The 21913-nt window shown below is 32.3% G+C and overlaps 1 protein-coding gene across 3 annotated transcripts in view; it reads left to right on the top strand.

Annotated features, from left to right (window-relative positions):
• The first annotated feature begins 1684 nt into the window (after window positions 1-1684).
• LOC108976163 overlaps window positions 1685-21913 on the top strand; it is a 90099-nt gene continuing 69870 nt past the window's right edge. Inside the window, exons 1-2 of one of the 3 annotated variants that reach the window (XM_018945099.1) lie at window positions 1685-1806; window positions 3475-3694. In XM_018945099.1, the coding sequence (XP_018800644.1) occupies window positions 3613-3694 (82 nt within the window). In that variant the 5' untranslated portion in view covers window positions 1685-1806; window positions 3475-3612. Of the gene's footprint in view, window positions 1807-1854; window positions 2094-3474; window positions 3695-21913 lie in introns of those variants that run through there. The other 2 variants (XM_018945100.1, XM_018945101.1) reach the window with 2 other exon arrangements.

Raw genomic sequence — 21913 nt, 5'->3', positions numbered from 1 at the left:
ATGACCCGTGAAAAGAGAGTAGACACGCACCACCTCTTCATCGATTTCTAAGCTGCTTTTGATTTATTTATGCCGCGATGTCTGAACTTGGTATCTAAGCAAAACTAATACGACTGTGTATACTGGCATCGAGTAATACCAAAAGCTCCATCAGAATCGGGATGGACATCTTCGAGCCGTTGTGATACCAAACGAGGTTTCAGACAAGACGAGACTCCCTTTCGGGCGATTTTTTCAATCTGCTGCTGGAGAAAATAATACGAGCTGTAGTACTTAATCGATCAGGTACAATATTCTACAAGGGTGTATCATTGGCTCAGACTGGATAAGGAAGCAAAGCAAATGGGTCTGGCAGTGAACGAGGTGAAGACGAAATATCTTCTGTTATCAATCAAACGGTCGTCGCACTTGCGACTAGGCACCCACATCACTCTTGAAAGTCATAACTTCGAAGTCATAGATAATTTTATTTTTAAATGGCAACCGACGCATATCTTAAGATTAACCGATTTTCGATATAATATCAGCAATAGTTATTGAGCAAATAGAAAAATTAAAGTCCAATTTCAGTAATTTTCAGTTGAGAATTACCACACCTGTCAGGCACTGCTTGCCTTATCTATCATAATGGAAACGAATGTAATGGATTTTAAATGTTGTCATATGCGAAATATTCTTTCCTTAGTAATATACCAAGTATTTAACCAATATTATTCACATATGTGCATGTTTTTTTATATTAGCTGCAGGTGTTAATCAGATCCATTGGCATACAATTTTGTATGTGCAACATGTTGCGATAATATATATATGCACTTGTTGCAAATTTTTAACCAATATTTATCACATCCCAATACTGCTAAATTTCAATAGATTAAAATTTAATACCAACCATATTAATGCAACCACAAAGAGTGCATTCGGCGCTAAATTAGTCACAATATACAACTAAACAACCAGCAAATGGCAAGCAAACGGCAAGCAAACGGCGCTAAAGCGTCTCGGCGTTAACTGTGAAAACGATTTTAGCGTCATTTGCGAATTATTGGATTAAACCACTTAACACAATTTCCAGCAAACGTAATTAATATTGTTACTAAACTACTAAGCTGAAAGAGCTGAAACTGAAGAAAGCATTTGTGGCAAAGAAAAACTGAAAAAAAAAAATCGGAAAAAAAGCAAAATTGCCAAAGAAGCAATAAAAATAAATTAAAACAGTCGAATTTGCGGTTGAATTGCAATCGGAATTGGCGCAGTGTGTAAAGAGAAAAAGTCTCAAGAGTAGCAGGAAAAAAAGCGAAATAAACAAAATGATTTGCCATACATAAAAATAGACGAAGCCGCAGGCAAAAGAAAATGCACACGCTGCAAGCCAGCTGAGGCACAGAGCTTGAGAAGCGCTTTAAGCAGGTGAAATAGCGCGCTGAGCGCAACGCTAAGCGTTTGAGCAAAGCTGATGAAATTGAGAGAAAAAGCGTTGACAACATGTTTGCTGTTTCAAAGAGAGCGCGTGAGAGTGTGAGCACGCGCAGTTAGATTTGAACCATGTTCGACGTTGTAAGCCAAGTTTACCGTAAGGCCACAGCCAACACACGGCTGAGCGCTAAGCTCTGCACGCACCACACTCTAAGCGCAACTATTATGGAGGTGTCCAATAGCTTTCAGTTGACTTTTACCACCTGAACGTGTCGGTTGGCTGCAACGCTTAAGCGCGACTTTGACCGCCGTTTACCGTTTGAACGTTTCCGTTTCGTTTTGTCGCTATTCCTGCTTTCCTGTGGACGTATTGTTAGTGGTGTTTACACGGTATGCTTTAACAGCTGTTGCAACAGCACGGTCTTTCGAGAGACACCAAAGCTTCGGCAATCGAACACAACAACAACAACGCGGTTGTTGTCAATTTGGTTGAACGAAAGTTACAAAAAGTTGGAGTTGACGCGTTGTATGCGCTACGGCAGTGACTTTAGTTGAGCGAGGCAAATGAACGGGTGCGCATGCGCAGACGCAATTGAAAAGTTTAACACAGAAAAACATAAGAAAAAAGAAACTAGCGTGTGAAAATTGTAACGAAAGCATTTTCCAGTTAKAAAAGTGTAATAAKYRYAATAAAAATATAATTTAAATTAAATTTTTTTTATTTAAMAAAATTTGTGTTTAAAAATTTATCAAAAAATAACAAAAAACCAAAATATTTGGAAAAGCGTTACGGTAAATTAAATGATGAAAACTGGAAATAATTTAACTTTGAAATCTCAACCCACTTTAGGACCAAAAAAACATATTTTTCACAAATATAAAGCAGTGTACAAATAAAAAAAAATTAAAAGTTAAAAAAAAAATGTTTTTAAAAAGATTACAATAACTTTCATTAACACTACGCGTCTGACGCTTTTGGAAAACAAAATTATTTGAATTCAAAAATAAAAATTTTCTAAATAAAAATTTCATAACAACAAAAAAAAAATTTTAATATTCTTCATTAACTATACGCCTGAAGCCTTTGCAAAACTGGAAAAATTTACATTTTTAAAATTAATTCAAAGTTTGAATCCAAAACGAAAAATTTCAAAAGTGAAAAAAAAAATTTTGAGAAAATTATTTTTGAGAAATTTTTTGAGAAAAATAATTTTTCACAAACACCATACGCCCGAAGCGTTGCAAACCAGGAATATTCTTAATTTTCAAAACATTTACGAATAAAAAAATAAAAAAATTGAAAATAAATATATTTTTTAATATTTAACCAAACAATAAACTAAAAACTCACAACTTATCGCAGTAACTGTAAAGAAAGTTGGCGCAAACACTTGAATGGCGCAGAAAGCGCAGAAGCAGTAACGCAAAATATGAAACATCAAAAATAACACAGAAATTGCTCGTCACAGATTGTTTCGTTGTTCTTGTTGTTGGTGCTACTGCTGCAGCAATTGTTGGTGTTTTCAGTGTTGGCGTTTTTTTGCTGCTTTTGCTGCCGCCACATGTAACGGTGACATACTTACCACTACGGGTTTTGCAGCCATCAACTTCACCTGTTCGCTGGCGAATGCGCAGCAGACACAGAAAAATTACAACAAAAAATATTAAATTATAGAATTGCAGAACGAAGGTGTGTGCGAAAAAAGAACAGAAAAAATATTTGAAAGAAAAAATGAGTAAAAATAACCACAATAATAAAGAGTTCATTCAGGAAACAAGTTGGCGCGGAATTTGCGGTAGCGCGCTTCGACTGTGTAGTGCAAAGAACAAGAACAAGAATAGGAAATAAAAAAAATTACAAATATCTGCACATATTTTTTTTTATAACAGACATGTAAACTTATTTGCATACATATTTTTTATACGCACGAAAAGAATTTTTCACATAAAATTTTTTAAAAACTTGTTCGATCGTTCAGTGGACTTCGGTGGATTATAATATAATTTTTTAAATTTTTGTTTGTGTTTTATTAAATAATTATTTTTTTATTTTTTTAGTGTTTTTCAAATCTGAAAAACGAACAAGCAACTTTCAGTGAAACTCATTTTTATCAAGGTTTGAAATTTTTGAAAATTTCAAAAAAAAATTTTTTTTTGTTAATAACTAATTCAAGGTTATCAGTGTTACGCAATTAAATGCCCCACATACGCACACAACTGATCCTTGTGATCATCAGTCTTTTGGGCTATCACGCACGCATCGATGCGCAAAATACAGGTGAGTCCTTATATATGTATGTATGTATGAGGAGTACAAAATTGCTCAGTAAAATAAATTAAAACATAATTATTTTTTATTTTTTATTTAAGAAAAAGAGTATATATTATAGAATAAAAAATTGCTTTCAACGCTTAAAATATATATTTAAATAATTTTTTTTTTAATTTTCTCATGTACAGTTCCTTCTAAACTCTTTTAAATAATGAAGTTTTATATTAAATTAAATCGAACAGTCAATTTTGAACACACATCTCACTAAAATTTTAAAATTTTTTAGAACACTTTTCTGAAATTTCTTAGAATACTTTTATACAGCAGCAGTGCAATACACACTCCACCATTGAAAGAATAAACTCAGTCTTAAATGAATAATATAATATATTTTAGTACCGAGAATTTGATGAAAAAAAACAAAATTTAGAATAGGCTTATTGCAAAATTGCCAATAAGTACTTCCACATCGACTTCTTAATGCCAAAAATAAAATTAAATAATTTAAAACTAAACTTCTTTGGAGTGCAGCTTCCATCAGAAATGTGACTATCCAATCTTAAAAAAGCGCGACGATATTAGCCTTGGACTCAAAACCATGCGTTCAAGGCTGTTTTAGGAATGCATAACTTCATCAATGCAATGCGCTGTCGCAAGATCCTTTTGGTCCAAAATCAATCGTAAGAGACCCAGTGAGGTCGTTGTCCTCAGTAGCCTCTTCTTAGTTATGGACCGTCTAAGAGTCCATGCTGTAAGGTTGAAAAACTTACTGGATGCCAACTTCAGGAGCAGTATGCAAACATCTGAAATATTTTTCTTCTTGTTCCCCGATTGCTAGATTAAGGTTAAATATTTGGGAGTTCACAAAACCCACCAAGCTAGTGAAAATAGAAAGCGCAGGAGTTTTTTCAAAGAGTAATTATAACCTACCTTACCTACCTTACCTAGAAAGGTTAAAGCCCTCAATATCAAAATATCTTAAAGAAAAAGTTAAGTAATTCATTACCTCGTTATCACTTGCATTTAATGACATGATTAGTAAGGATGCCAGGCCACAGCGGAATTTGCAAGAAAAAGTACTCTAGCCGCGCTGCCAGTAGAATGAGAACGCGTCGGTGATTCCCACTGCTCTTGTCTTCTACTACTGGATAGCTCGACTTCAGTGGAGCTTGCTCATAACTGGGCCACCATCGGTTTATCAGAAAACTTCAAATTTATTAGGGAATGTTTATTATCTTTCGAAAGAACATTCTTTGGCATTTACTTTTTGAAGGTTATCTCTTCCAAATGTTGGCCGCGGCTACTTTTCAGATGGACCATCCATTGAGTCTACCTTCCAATGCCTCATTCGAATAACAAGCGCAATCTTTTGCTCCAAGGGCTGAATCTTTGGACTTTCTTCTTCTTCTTCTTCTTCCTTAGACTTTACATACGAAACAAACATTGTCAATTTTTTATTCAGCAGATCAGTATGGAAGTATTTCATTATATTTCCCCACCTCCTTAACATAAGAATTCCCAGCCTGTTGTTACTTTGGCGAAAATTTAAAAAAAGAAACAATCTCTCATGCAAATTCGTGGTTAACAAGCAGTTATTGGCAAAAGGAATATTACTTATTAATAATTTAAAGTGATAAGGAAAATATAATAATATGAAAGTAAAAACTGTGACATTATGATTATTAGAATGCCAGAAAGCGAAAGATTCGACGAAGCATTAAAACTAATTTACACCACTTTAATATTGCAGTTTTTATAATTAGTAATTTCTAAATATGAGACTGATTGTGATTTTTTTTTCCTTTTAAACAGCTTAAGATGATTGGGTAGGCATTAATTAATAATAGAAATAGAGTGTTCGCAATTAATTGAAAAGCAATATTAAATAAAAGTGTGATTAAAAAAGAAAAAAAATATTTAATATAACTATAACTGATCAGAAACTAAATAAAGAAATGAAGTCAGTAGCTGAATTATATTAAAAATAAATAATAATTAAAAATCGCTTTTTCTCTTCAATACTATATATTTTCAATATTTTTCAAGGTTTCCAATTACAATTAATTTAAAATTAAGCATATAAAAATATCAAAATAAATTGTTGTTTTCAATTATAGAGTGTTCTTGTTGAAAATATGAAAACATTTCGACTCTTCGAACAAAATTTTTTAATAAACCCGAAACTAGCGGGCTAGAAATATATTGAAAACAGAATTGAGCACGAATTTCGATAAAAAAAAAATGTCTGTACTCCGACCGACCGTGAAAACAAAAAAATTATAATTTATCAACTCTTACTCCCAAGTACCAGATTGCAAAATTAAAAAATTATTAGTTATTTCGCGCCTTCTTACTTCGTGTTTAACAGTTTTGGTTACACTAGTTTAACGTCATTCAGCAACTGTGATGTCAAAGGCTGTTTCTTGCTAATTTTGGTTTGTTGAAAAGGAAAATGATGAAAAAAAATTTCCTAACGTAGACGATAAAATAGTTTCCTAGAATGTTTTGTGTTGCAGTCAAGGGTTGTAGGGACAAACCACCACCACTTACTAAAATGAACAAAAAAAGATGTATGTGAGGGAATTCTTTAAACTCAAATTCGTAATCAGGACACCCCAAATACCTCACAAACCTCTCAGCACATCAGTAGCAAATTTTGAATTCAGATTTGTTGGGTAGTGTTATCTTTGTAAAAAGTTAGTTATTCTTGAATACATTTCAACAAAACTTAACAATCTTTGTGCTAACTTTTTCCAAATTTTTATCTTCTGCTCTAAAAGCCAAAGTGGTGCGAATTTCCACAAAAACATAAAAATAAGAAAATGTAGCCGCTGTTGCCACTTGTTTCACACAAAGCGACACCTGCAACACCGCATAACAGCGTAGAACCACAAACATCATAAACACTTGCCACACGTGACTCATATATATAGATTTAGTTTTTTGTGGTTGTTGCCTAAACGGCGCTGAAGCACATACTTACAGTTCCGTGATTCTTAAATTGCCAGCCTGTAGACGGCAAAGAAACCGCAGCAGGGCAACAACAAGTAAGCGGCACGATTGTTGCACACCCTAGACATTGCACGATGCACTCAAGCAGAGCAGCAACAACAGCATGCAACAGCAACCAAGGTGCAGTCAGTGTGGTGGAGTGCAGCGCTCTATGGGCGACTGTATCCGATTTCCACAGCAACACTTCCCGACCGGGCAGCCGACGACCATGAAGGTGCCGCATTTGAAATGAAAAACGCAAATGGCGATGAATGGCTGCTGTAGCTGACTGTTTTTTATGGCGTTGTTGTTGTTGTCGGGCTGTTRCACTCGCCTAACAAAGTGCAAATGTGCAGCAATATTGTTTATGATTATTGCACCTATGTACATATATGTGTGTGTGTGTGTATGTGGCTGCTGCAATTGCACGCACACACACAGCTTGGGTTGGCCCCCAGCGCATCAAACGGCCTGATAGCAATGCACTAATATCCACCAGCTCGGTGGCAATGTGCGCGCCTTGAACTTGAATTGCGCTCAGCGTGCCAACAACAACAACATAGCGTGGTGTTGTGCTTCGTCATGCTGCCGAGCGCCAGCTGGCGTGGCACTCCTTCAACTTTGCTGCCAAACACCGGTTGTCCATTGATATATTACAGCTAACTGGTGCGATGCTGCCATATCGAATTACTACTGTTCGCAAGTTTACAATGTTTTCCCGTTTTTTTTTTTCATCGTTCATTTATTTTTAATTTTTTCATGATTTTAATTTTTATATTTCTTACATTTGGTTTGCCATTTGCACGTTGGTCGTGTCGTCGAAATTCAATATAATGTTTGTGTGAAAAAAGTGGAAATTAATTATCGCTGGAATTTATTGGTGGCAAATTCCAGCAGCTGTCAGCAGCTCAAGTTTATGGCCAAAGTCAGTGCTGAGCGTATTCGGAAATTAATTCTAATTTTATAATGTTTTTGAGTTTATATAGAATATGAAAAGAATGTATGAACTAATACGTTGTTTAATATGAAGGCGTTGATTTTATTATTTCACATATTTTATATACATATACGTATTATATATTTCCGTATAAGCAGAAATCTCTGATATTCGATTTCAATGGTATTTCAAGCATTTTCGATCATTTGCCTTAATCAAATCTCCCTGGTTTAAAGGCCAATAGATAGCGTCATTGATTAATATGATTTGCCTACCAAACCTTAATCACAATAATGAGGCAAGGGCGCTTAAAGAGTCTTTTTACGGCCAATCGCATTTAAATATTGAGATCATTTCTTAATGTGCCAGTTAAGAGTTTATCATAATCTAGAGCCTCAAATTCCCAGCGTTTTCTGGGAATTGATAAAAAAAGTTCCTTATTTTTACTTTTTTAAGATTTATGAATTTCAAGAAAAAAAGCAAAAACTTTGAGTCTCTGAAGTTGCGGAGGTGAAAAAAATTGCGTTCTTATCGTTACGAGCCCTTGTGCTGGTCTAATATATTAAATAACGAGAGCTTATTGAACTACGAACATTTTTTTATTTTTTAGAAATGTGTATAGACGAGTTCTAATATCGTATGAACCATAAAATATGAAGAAAAATTAATAAAATCGCAGTAATCAAAGTTAAAGGTTGACTTTCTCGAATTTTGTAAAAAAAAAAAAATTCAAAAAAATTACAAATTAAAAATTTTAAGTTTTTGTTAGATTACACGATTGAAAAATATTTGAGTAACATTCCTGCAAAATTTTAAGAAATTCGACTGATTAGAACTTGAGATTTCGGGTCGATTGTATCGAAAAAAGTAGCTTCAAGAAAAATGCGTCTAAAATTTGACGTTAAGCTGAATCTGTTCTATAGATTTGAAAATAATTTGCATTTTAAAAAATAAAGCAAAATATTTTTGAATGTCACAAGCAACGAAATATGAAAACAAAACTTGATTTTTCCATATTTCTTACCTAGAATCTACCTTTAGGTTTGAAACGTTGCTCAAGTTCGTCGCTTAAGTCTTTAGTGCCTAACAGCAGTGAATTTTCATTTGACAATGTTTAATTAACAAAACGGCGTAAGCCTATAAAGAAGAGGAAGAAGAAACAACAAAAAGTAATTCTATGCTACTCACCTAAAATCCCTTTACTTTACTTCCACTACATAATATATAGTGTTATCTATTTATTTATAATATAATAGCTTTCTATAAACTTATTAACTTTATCTGCTAACCATTTCCATATACATATTTTAATACAAAGAAAAGCACAAATATTCAATAATCCATAACCACATAACTGAATAAAAATCAAAAATATATCCACTGAATCCACTAACTGTACTTGCTGAAATTATTCTCTACTTTTCTATCTCTTCTACTTCTCTATTCTCATATGTTTTGTCATTCAACAAGCCGCGTTCCTTAGAATCTACGTTCGTACATTAAATTCCAATCATTGTATAATCAATTGAATGCAGAACGTTGTGGCAGCTTTACGAGATTTTTATGCAAATGAGCAATAAAAGAATTTCGAGCATTGACAAAGCAGTCACAGACAAGACGAAGATAATGTGTAAATAAATAGTTGATATGAATTTATTGGAAGGGGCACGGCCAAGGAATTTTTTATTGTGATAATAATAAGTATAGTATGTGTATATAGAGATATAGGTATGTATGTATGTATGTATGTATATAGAGATATAGGTATGTATGTATGTATGTATGTATGTATATAACTAAATGTAAAGAAAAATTTAAGAATTGATGTTTTAATGGGATATATTGGAATAACGGTGCTTGCATTGCAAAGAAAATTTATTTGTTAGTTTTGTTATCATATTTGTGTGTGAATGTGTAGGTAAAGCAATGTACAGTGAAGAATAAATGATTTCGTAGTATTGTAATTAAGCCTGTAACGGCTCATTTTAAAGGTGCTAGATAAGGAGAAAAATAAATTACGACTAATATAAAGTCAATCTTTTGGCAATCCAAATACCGAAAAATTTATAAATAAAATGGAATGAAACAATTCTATTTAATTATTTATGTATTACTAGCTGGCAATGGTTGCGCGAGGCTTCGCCACGCCCGTCAAAATATGCAAAATAAAAAAAATATTAATAAAATAAAAAATAAACTTAAATCTTTAGACTGTTCTTTAGTTCAACTTAATCTTTAACATTTACAACTGATTCCAACAAAGCAATTTAACGGAATAGTTATATTTTTAATNTTAAATAAAGATCTAAATTATCTTATTATGTTTTATTCMAAAACTTCACTAGGTTTTTTTTATTTTAATAAATTTATCATACCTCGCAATTGGTGCGGAGGTGTTTTTTTATTTTTATTAAATTATTTAAACTTTTTTCTATATACATATGTAATAATTCAAAGCCAAAAAGTTAACAAAGTGGCAGCTCTGTTATAATTTTTATTTAAATTAAACATTCTGGAAAGGCTTACAGCCAACTACCGACTCTCAGCGTAATTTGCAACTCTTTTTTGCTAAGTTCAATCATTATAATCTAAAGATGAAATGAAGTGGCAACCCTATTTTAACTTATAATATATATAAAAAAAAACAATATTTTGAAAAAGTCTACAGCTAAGTGATTAATCCTAGAGTAATTTGCAACTACCTCTTTAATTCATTACCAATAAAATAAAAAGTTCAACAAGCTGGCAACACTGTTCTAATTTATGATTAAAAAAACGTGTTGGAAAAACCTATTGAAACTCAGTATGGCTAAATTTTTATTTATTTTAAACAAATAATATTCGAATTCCAACGCGCTGGCAACCCTGTTCTAAATTGTAAATAAATGATCGGGTAAAATCTAATAAAATTCAACTTTTAAAATTACCAAAAATTTAAATATTTCAAACAAATTTTATTCGAAGTCAATTGGCAACTCTATAAAATAAATTACAGTAACACTTTTGAAATTGTTTTCTATTTTAAGTTTTCGATTGTATTCGTTGTATTCATGTATACATTGTAGTAATTAATTTCATAAAGTATTTTAACGTTTTTTATTAAAAAAGAACAATAAGGTGGCAACTCATATTCAATTAATTTTATTTGGTGCAATATTTCAAAATAAATATTAATATCATTTAGATTTATCATTTCTATATAAATTCAATCGTTTTGTAATACAAAACAGTAATAATAAAGTGGCAACACTTACTGTATTTATTTTAACTGATGCAATATTTTAAAAATAGATACCAATTTCATAATAAATGTTGCAATTTTTTCTAAATAAATTTTCATTTTCTTATAAAAAGTTAAAAAGGTGGCAACCTCTTTCCACCTAAATGCTTAATTATAATTTAAACTACGCACTAACTCATTATTAACAATCTTATACTTTTAATTTGTTTTGAATAATATTATATACATATAAGTAAATAATACTTGGCAACTCTACAAAAGCAGAAATCTAAAAATAAAAGTAATTTTCACAACGTAACTTCCAGTTACAGCAAATTTAGTTCCACTCTTTTCTTTCTTACTTTTACTTTCCAAATATTATTTTCTTCATAATTATATTTTTCCTCTCTGACGAAACGCTGCCCACTCTTCGGCCAATCTAAGCTGCGATGTACCTTTGTACTTTCTCATTTACTTTTACACTTCTGATTTTCAATGATTTATTTTTTCCTTTGTTCGAGTGCTGCCGCCAGTGATTTTTTACTATAACTAAGCATCGAAATTAGACACGCTGCCTGTGGGGTTAGTCCATAATAAAAGACCTAAGGTAATTAAAAGCTACATAAGGTGATTTCTGTTTTAAGATTTCATAGAGTAGGGTACAGTTTTGGCAAAAAACAAACCATTAATTCTCGTGCCTAAATCGCAGTATAATTTACACCATTAACTCTAGGTTATTGCTGCTTCTTCATACTCCATTTTCGCTCACCCAATTTAACTATTATTTACTAGAATTGATTTCGTCAATAATTTCGTATTTGAGTCATGTCTCCCAATCGTGTTGCTCCCATTGCGTGCTGAAGCAACAATTCACAGTCGACAAACATGCGAGTACTTCGGCAAGATGACACAAAAAAGTGGGAAAGCAAGCAAAACTACAACAACATTTTCGTATAACGATTATTTCGCGTTTGCCTTATGCTTTTTTGCTCTAAAAAATGTCGTCCAAATACATAGCTTGCGGCCTTTTGTTGCTTTGTGGTAATTAAAATTCTTTTTATTGCCTTAGCGCATGGCTGCGTGTAAGTGTGTGAGCTGGATGGGAAATTTAGTGCAGCGCATGCGTGTCGTGTTGTAAATCTTACGCTAATGTTGCATGCAACATGCGTTGTGCAGTTTCGGCAGCAAAACCAGTGCAATTCGTGTGCTTCCAATTACAACGACAATGTGTGAACACGCTTTTAATGGAGAGGGGCTTAATTTGGTTCTTTCGGTGACTCTTTTTTTAGTGTTCGAAAACGAATTACCCAGCGTAATGAGACAATAAAGAATGAAATGTCTTTTATGAGCAGTTTTTGTGAGTAATGTTTTCCGGCAGAGGCGATGCAAAATTAATAAAAATATTTAAATATGTATATAGGTACAAAATGTAAAGATATGCTCTACAAATAAATGCAATTTTTAAGATTTCGATGATTTTCGTAGGAAAATATCTCGCAAAGAACAAATTTAAATAGTTTCAAAATATTCATATATGTACATATATGGCAACCCTGGCACCAAAAATAGAATTTGTTTTAAAGATTTCAATGATTTTCGTAAAAAAATAAATATCAAGGAAAACATTTTACAAAAAAATAAAAATTTATAAATAAATATATGGCAACCCTTCCACAAATTATAAACTTCCCAGCATTTTAATAACATAAGACCCATATGATACAGAAACATATTCTACAGAATAATTTTATAACATACAGAATAAAATTAATTTTTAAATATGGCAACCCTGTTAGAGCTATTTCTTTTTTTCAATTTATTTAAATACTGTGGTAGTAACAAGATAGTTTCCTGCACTATAACTACAATTTCGCAATTTTTCCTTATTTTATATTTCATCCCAACAAGAGTGTTTAATTTTAAATATCAGTTTGTTGAATGAATGACAATTTTTATAATATTAATTTTTCTCTTAGGTGGCAACTCTGTTTTTAAAAAAATTTGTAATCGCTTCAAAATATTAAAGAAAGAAGAAAGACAATTTTTATAATTTTAATTTTTCTGCTAGGTGGCAACTCTGTTTTCTAAAAATTTACTAATCGTTCTAGAAAACAAAATATCGACAGAAAATTTATATTAACATTTTTAATTTTTTTTTTTTTTAATTTGCTCAAAGTACAGTTGGCAACTATGCATATGATATTTTTTGCATATGAAACTTTTAGCTTCGATAGACAAATCCGTGTATTTCTTTAAACTACAATATTAAAAAAAAAACACGCAAAAGTCAGTAAATACTGCAGAACTGGTCAGAAGCTTAAATGGAGTCAATGCAGCACTACTAATTTACCTTCTACTTGCATTACCATGTTGTACTTTTTTTACAAAACCATTATGGTAATTTACAATTTAGAAATTTTTCCTAACAACTTACACAAAACTTTGCTTAAACATATATAAACATCTTCTCCTCAAGTAAGTGCATAATTGCGCGACAAACTACAAAAAAAAATTATTTTTTAATTAAAATTGTAGTGCTTTCGAATTTCCACGCTATTCGCCATTAAATGACCACGACCACGCCGTCACATAAGCATAGCGAATGCGCGAAAATTGTCAACTGCGATTTCGAAAGTGAAAAGCTTTGTGTGAAAACGACACAACTCAACAAGCCGCGATTGTAGCCACTTTGGGTCTATATGTGTACAAGCACAAAGCATAGGAAACACATTTTTCTCATCTTCACTTCTTAATAACTTCAAATGAGCAAGCGTGAACATTTATTATTATTTTTTTCACTTTTTCCTTTCTCAAGTGCACTTTTATTTATTTGATTGTTAACCACTTTTATTTTCAATAAATTATAAATACACCACACAATTTGTTGTTTTTTTAACCGGAAATGTTATGGTTTGCGGCGCGATTGAGCCCTTCTGCGGCCGCGTCGTGGCAAGCACTACTCGCGGATGATTTCAAATTAGCTGTGAGCCGAGAGATGGGGAAATGCAATTAAATGTATGAAAATGAAAGCGAGTACGCGCTGCAACAACAATGGCGGACAGCAGGAAAACTTGATACGAATTTTATTGTTACAGTTGAATTGTTGACGGAAAAGTGTGAACAGCGCGGCGCCGAGCAACGAGGAAGTTGCAACAAGGAAAAGGTGGTTAAGGCAGTTGCGTTGCTCTTATTGCTGTGGTGGATTGTGTGGCAAGTTAATGAGTGACAAAAATAAAGGAGAGAAAAAAGGGAAGTAGAAGAAGTAACAGTAAAAGAGTAAATATGCAACAATGGAGTTAGAAAAAACTATAAAAAATTTAAAAAATATATTAAAAATGAACAAGAAAAAATTAACAAAAAAATATTAAAAATTAACAAGAAAAATTAACAAAAAATTAAAAACTAAAAATTAGTTAATAAATAATAAACAAAAGATTGAGAAAAATAAACCAAAAAAATAAGAAAAAAAATTAAAACAAATTAATAAAAAAAAACATTTAAAAAAGTTTTTAATTTAAAAAAAATGTTTTAAATAAATGTTTAATTAAAAAATTTTAAAATAAAAATCCGAAAAAATTAAAAAAAACTTAAACTTATGTTTCAACGAAACTAAAATACCCTTCAAAAATAAACTAGTTACCATGCATGAACTTAATTTGAACAGCCAGTTTGTATGGCAGCTATATGACAGAATAGTTCGATATGAACAATTTATTAAAAGATAATACCGTTTTATTGAACAATAATCCCTGGTAAATTTCGAAAAAGATGAAAATACATATATCCTCAAAAAAAAAGTTTTCCACAAAAAGACATGATTTCGATTGTTCAGTTTGTATGGCAGCCATCTGCTATAGTAGTCCGATCTGAACAATTTATTTGAATATTGAACCGTTACTTTTGAAAATAATTTATGATATAATATCTCGTCAAATAAAAAATTTTTCCATATAAGGATTAAATTTTCATAGTTCAGTTTGTATGGCAGCCATATGCTTTAGTAATTCGATCTGATCCATTTAACGGGAAAGTATAGCTTTGCTTTCGGTAATAGTCCATGTCAAATTTCGTAAAGTTCTTTGGTAAAATAAAAAAGTTTTCCATATAAAGATTTGAGGATATGGAACAATGTGTATGTGAACTATATGTTATAGTGGTCCGATTTAAAAAAATTTTACGCTAGTTATAATAAACACAACTTTTTAAATAAAAAAGTTGCCTATACAAGAACATAATTTTGAATAGGGTATATAAATATTATAAATAAACATAAAATAAATTAATACAAAAAACAAAAATCGAAAATAAATAAAAATCAAGCGAGCCGTAAGGAAATAACCGACTTAAAAATGTAAATGAAAAACCATAACGCTGCACGAAATTCAACGTTTTTTGTGTCACTGCATCGCTACAGTGCCCCAGGTACATGGCGGGTTCGTTGCTTAAGTCTTTCGTTGTGTACTTTCTCAGGCTTTCAAGTCAGCGCTATTTACCTTTGTTTGCTTCAGCGTAAACAAAGCCGCTTTTTAGTTGCTTTCTTTTCATTTTAGTATATTTTAAAATATTTGCATTGTTGTTGTAGGGTTTTTGTGCCGTCGAAAATATTTTCGAAATTCGTTGTGGCTCACTCAGGCCGCTGCTATGTAACATGTTTTTGTCCAGCGCATGGCGCTCGTAACGCCCGCTTTAAGCTTAATTAGAGGTGTATGCGCAAGCATGTGCACACATGCAACATATGTCAGTGTGTGTGCATGTGCGAAGGTATGCATAATATGTATGTCGCTATGCTGAGGTAAAAACACGTGTGTAAATAAGTAAAAGTTTCTTTGCATTCTTCACACATAATTTTATGCAATGCTTTTGTTTGCACACATACACATGTACATATACATATTAGCTACATATATGTAATATACTTACATACACACATTTATTTCTGTGGTCTGTTGCTGCACAAAGTATTTTCCCTCACACCTGCTGCTGCGCACTTAATTAACATGGAAACATTTTGTTCACGCACGCACATACACACTCACTCATTTCGGCAACATTTCGGCTTTAAGCAAATGAAAAATTATGAAATTATTTCGCTCAGAAGTCGCCGACACTTGTGTTTACATACGATATTTATGTTTGCGTTGGAGTTGGAGTTGTTGCATGCAAATAGTGGCTTGAGTATGAGCTGTGGCGGTATGAGGAAATATTATTGAGGAAGGACTACCAAATAAATGTGTACACATATTGAATTACAAGGGCGGAGCTTCTCATACGCGATATATGAGGTTATCGTTTGGGCCGACTATAATTATTTCTGATTCGTGGAGGCCATCAGATAATATTTTGGGAAACTATTTTATTGCGAGGTTATGTTTAAGGCTTAAAGTGTAAAAAAATACAAGTAAAAAAGTTTCTCCAGAGACCTAACAGAACAGAAAATTAGGTGAAAAATGGATATATTACCTAGATCAGAATGTCACGACTTATTCAAGATGACAGTCAGCTGACAGTCCACCGTTGCTCAACTGCTAACCCCCTATCAACACACTTGAAACACATTAAATTCAATATATGCAAGCGACTTCTTCAGTGACACTCGGTCAACGGAAATTAAAAGTATAATATTTTTGTAGGAAAAATTTTTTACTGTTGAAATGGTTTTACAATAAAATATTTCTTTATTGATGTTTTTAATGCTATAAAATTATAACCTTTTAATATTTTGTTAAGTGGCAACTCTGCAATTTTTTTATTTAAAAAGTTCTCAAAATAGTAATTAATTTTATATACCAGTTTATTTAATTAATGACAATTTTTATCAAATTAACTTTTCTGTTAGGTGGCACCTCTGTTTTTTAAAAATTATTAATGAATGCGGAAATCAAAATGTCCAAAGAACTGATATTTATATTGATAACTTTTTTAATTTTTTAAAGTACAGTGGACAGCCTTGTGCAATGCAAAAATATATGTATATATTTGAATTTATTGCCTTCGGTAACAAATGGGTGTATTTCTTTGGGCATAATGTAAAAGAATACAGATGTCTGTAAAAATTATAAAACTGGTCGCACGCTTTGATGAATTCAATACATCACTACTAATTTCCCTCCTAAATTACGTGTTGTCTAATACAAGGTGGTTTCCAAAGTAAACAGGACTTTTTTCAATCTAGCGCCCCAGAGAATTTCATGACATTTCATTTATTGGAAGTGAAGTTATTGCATTTTAAGTGACAGTGTGTTTGTGTGACCGGTGCGAAAATGAGCTTCGAACAAAGAGCCAAAATTAGATTTTGTTTTAAAATTGGTAAAACTTCAATTGATGAAACACATTTATGGCGATTATTGCCTATCCCGTAGCAGAGTGCACGAATGGTTTCAACGTTTTCAAAGTGATCGTGAAGACATACATAAATGACGATCAACATGTGGGCCAATCAAAATCCGTGATCACCGGAAATTCCATCGAAACTGTGCGTGAAGTCATCAAAGCATACTGGCGGCCATTAATAAATTGATTTTACCGCAAAAAACATTTGCACTGTTGTTTTTTTTTTTTTGTTGTTGTAAGGCCTGTTTAGTTTGGAAAGCACCTTGTATATTATTCTAAAGATTCAATAGTCCAGATGGTCTAATGGTTCAGTAGTGAGTATATTGTAAAAGCGCGTTGGTTTAAAACTAGTGCAAAAATACGTGCTTTAGAAGGCATGGAAATGAAGTTAATCGATACTCTCTACGATGGAAAGCAATGGATCTTCAGTAAGATTCTACTCCAGCTAACAAAGCAAAAATTATTAAACAGTGACTTTCTGGCTTCATAGCTACAAATGATTGAGCGCCTAGAAGTGCAGAATTGAATTCATTGGACTACAATTTATGGACAGAACAGAGCTTGAAGAATAGCTTACAGAAATTTGAAGAGTTTGAAAAAATCTTTGGTGCGTTGTCAATATCAGTAGACACTGTGCGTGCTGTTATTGATGAATGTCAGAAATACTTGAAAGTTTGTGTCATTTTAAAAATTTATTTGAGTGCTTGATTTAATGAACAAATTTATTATAGTTTCAGCCTGAAGTTGCAACAGAACTTATGACAATATTAATTATAGTATTTATGGCGCATCCCGCCTATTTAAAAATTTTAACTAAGTAGCCGTTAGCAATGTCGAAATTCCATACATTTATGTTAAAATATAATAATGTATAAATATATGTAACCTTTATTAATATGCTCATACTTGGGCTTGGCTGTAAATATTACACCTGCAAGCCACACGCTGCATATAAATGTGAGGAATAGCAAAGCAAAGTGTTGCCCAAGCCTTGCGAGTGGCTTACTAACACAAAAAATTTAAAAAAAACAGAAATTATTAATATATGCAGTCAATAAACAAGCAGTAAATAACTAATGAAAATTTGCAATTCTTGAAGACGTCTTCTGCATGCAAAATATCATAAGTAATATTGGTAAAGATATGTTAATGGCGGTACCTGTATAATACGAGGTCAGCTCAAAGGTGAATTACCAGGCTTGTGCGTTTTTACAACTTTATGAAAAAAAGCAACAAGAGAGGACACAACATTCTCGGATGAAAAAAGAAAAAGAAGCAGCAAAAAATTATTTGAAGTGTATAATTGTGAAAACTTAAAAAAAAGAGTTATTTCTAAGTAGATGTTTTGCGCTTTCAAGCTATAAATAAAATGAATTATTTATAAAAACTTCTTTAACATGAAAAAAGCAACTATGGCTTATAAATTTATTTGTTAAAAATATATATGTAGATTTTATTTATTATATTTATTCATTTCAAACGTKCACATAGAATRACTTATTTTAATATATTTGAATTCAGTTTGTTCACATATAACAACTTATGTAATTTGATTAACTTATCGGGCCGACGCCGCTGGTCTGCCCTTCCTGACTTCTTCAGAACTACTGTGTCACTCAACAATTCTCAACTATGTTCGACCATACAGTTCGAATATTGTTCGAGTGTTGTTCGAATTAAGTGTAGTTTTTGGTCAGAGGTGCATTTAAAAGGCACGTCCGTTACGTGTGGACCTTTGACCCACAGGTTCCACTCCCACATATATAAGTTCGAATAGTTTGTCTAGTCAAAAGTTTAATGATATATATGTGTGCATAAGTATATTATAATTTATTTTCTAAATTAGTAATTAAAAGTTTTATTCAACAACAACTTTTTTCTCCTCTCTTACAGGTATGTCCAATGGCAATCAATTTATACAATTCTAATTAAAAACAGGTATGTTTCAGTGTCCTTGAAAATAACTAGTCGAACAGTGAGCAAAAGTTTAGTGTAACGGGTAAATTTACTTATAATATAAAATTATTACGAAAAGTGGGCAAAGTAGACCACAACCACACCGACATCTCACATAATACAATTAAAATTCCATATGAGTTATTCACTTAACGCTACATAAATCAAACGTCAATGAATTCATCTGCATAGAACTTTGTAATGTAAATAGTGTTTTAAGCTGTGGCATCTCGAGTCTTAAAATTCTCAAAAGTGTACTGTTGCAACCCCAGATAGCCAATATGTGGACCCCAGTGTCTATGGCTGACTTCTTACCGCAAATATTGATCAATATCTGAGATACCTAAAAAGATTTTTGAACTTGCAGTTGATTTTATCAGGTTTACGGGTTTCAAATAAGCATTTTTAGTGTATACAGATTACTTATTTTGGATGAAAAAGTAAAGAAAAATATTCAAAGTATTGACCATGCCTTTTTAGGCATTTTGACCACCTTTCTGGCAATTTGTGAATACCATGCCTATGGAAATGTTCGTCTTTCGAAGCAAACCATTCAGACACCCAACTTTCGAGTTCTGCGTAAGGATCGAAGTGCTGCTCAGCCAATGCGTGTCACTTCGATGAAAACAAATGGTAATCGAAAGGGGCCAAATCTAATGAATACTGCGGGTGGAGTAGAGTATCTTCGATTATATTCTAAACCGATTTTGCTTTGTGTGCAAATGCATTGTAGTGTAACAAAATTGCTTTGCCGTCGTCATCTGGCCGACTTTGGACGTTTTTCAATCAATACATGCAAATTGTTTATTTGTTGTTTGTAGCAATTAGTACTAACAAATTCAACATATTCTAAGCCTACCACATCCTTCTGATTCCATCAAACACAGAGCATTACTACCTTACCGAATCGATCTCTTTTTGCAGTCTATGTGTTTGGTTGTCCCGGTTTAACTCATGATTTCCTCGTTCTTTCTTTTTGAAAGCTTTACTGTTTCTCTCAGTAAATAAAATGAATAAAATCATGTGAAAATTTGTTCTCCCATTTAACTAATGCAAAGATTTTCAAATATCCGACAGCTTAAAAGGTTGCCTTATGTTCAAATCTGGAAAGAATATCGCCACATCAACTTTGTTCTCCAATTTCGAGTCATTCGCATACTAAGTGTTTAATATGTTGCGTAAAACTAGCAAGCCTTTACAACAACTTATTCAACGCTTACTCTCAACCCTCTGTCGCGATTGAAAAGTGGCATCGTGCTTTGCTAAACCGCCATTAGGTTAGGTTAATCTGATAGGCCTGTGAACCACGCATAGACCAAGCTATACCCGAAGGATCCATGAAAAAACACTGCTGCAGCTAATAGTAGCTCTATATTTCTTTTCGGTTAAGAATTATTTCGGAAAAGCAGAGTCAACTTCTTTGTTTTTGTTTTTGCTGTTTTGAAGCACAAAAATAGGGTTATTGGGTTTTTTTTTTTTTTTTTTTTTTGTGATATCGGAAAGTAAATTCGACCATAAAATTAAAAAGTGTTCAATTTTAAGAAGCAAATCATGCTATTAAAGTATAAAAATAAGTAATTTGAAAAATTTGAATAAAGATAATTTTAAATACTTAACTTGGGAGATTTGCTCTTGGAAATGTGTTTAATTGTATGAGAATTTCAAAAAATTGAAAGCGAAAAATAAATGTGAATAAATTAAAAATTGTACTTGAATGACCTCCCCTTAATGAATATAATTGCCAACATTGCTATTGGAAAATCAAGAAAAAATTATTAAATTAGGCGCACAAGGTTGCCTCAGCGCAGCATGAAACTGAGCAGTTGATCACACAAAACATTCGTCAAATATGAGCAGATTACATGAGACAATCTATAAAGCTACCGAAAACTGTTAAGTTTTATTGTTGTTATTATTAATAAAGATGACCCATATTTTATTATGCAAACAAGCCCAACAAGAGACTAAGACATAATTGATAAAGAAGTCAAAACAAAAGCAGCTGCGTACTAAGTGAATGAGCGTTGAACGCACGGTCGCTTTGAAAGGTCACATAATCAACTGTGTAAATAGTAATGAGTAAATAAAATGTGCACCTCGGCTTCTCAACTGTTCAAGTTGCAGCGCATGCCCTTCAACTGCTGACAGTGATTGGTGCAACAGTTCGTAATTTTTTTTTTTTTTTAATCATTCAAAATCAAGCAACGGATGCTTGCAACATACCAACAAAACGTACAAAAAAATTAAAAATAAAACACCAAGAAATAAAAAAAAAATTTAATTAAATTAAAACAACAAAAACGCATTAAAAACAGTGAGCCATAAAACGGCAGACAAATTAAGTGCCTCGTCAAATACGAAGAAGCGCAGCGGTAAATATTTTGGGTGCACTGCAAGTACACGCTGCATAAAAAACAAATATTACGAACAGCAGACGAATTCAAGTAGCGAGCTTAGTGAGTTGCCGCATCATACCACTTACAAGTCGCAAAACGTCAAGTTGCGTAAGCGTTTCCACAACCAACTCGAAACTAAACGAACGCTGTTGGGCAAATGAACAAAAGTATATAAATGGTAATTGAAAAAACAAAAAAAAAACACCGAAAACACTTCGTTTAAGCCGCTTTTGGTTTTTGGCGCAACACAGTTCGGAAGTTTTTGGTTTTTGACAGCAGTAGCAAGCTTGAAACTGGAATTTGGTGCACTTTGCACGTTTTATGTTGCAATACTAAGCCAAAAAATGACAACAAACAAGAATAAAAATAATACGGAAAATTATAATATAACACAA

Source organism: Bactrocera latifrons, unplaced genomic scaffold, assembly GCF_001853355.1.
Source record: "Bactrocera latifrons isolate USDA-ARS-PBARC rearing strain unplaced genomic scaffold, ASM185335v1 scaffold_73, whole genome shotgun sequence".
Classification (NCBI taxonomy): domain Eukaryota; kingdom Metazoa; phylum Arthropoda; class Insecta; order Diptera; family Tephritidae; genus Bactrocera; species Bactrocera latifrons.
This window is presented reverse-complemented; position numbering and strand designations above follow the sequence as displayed.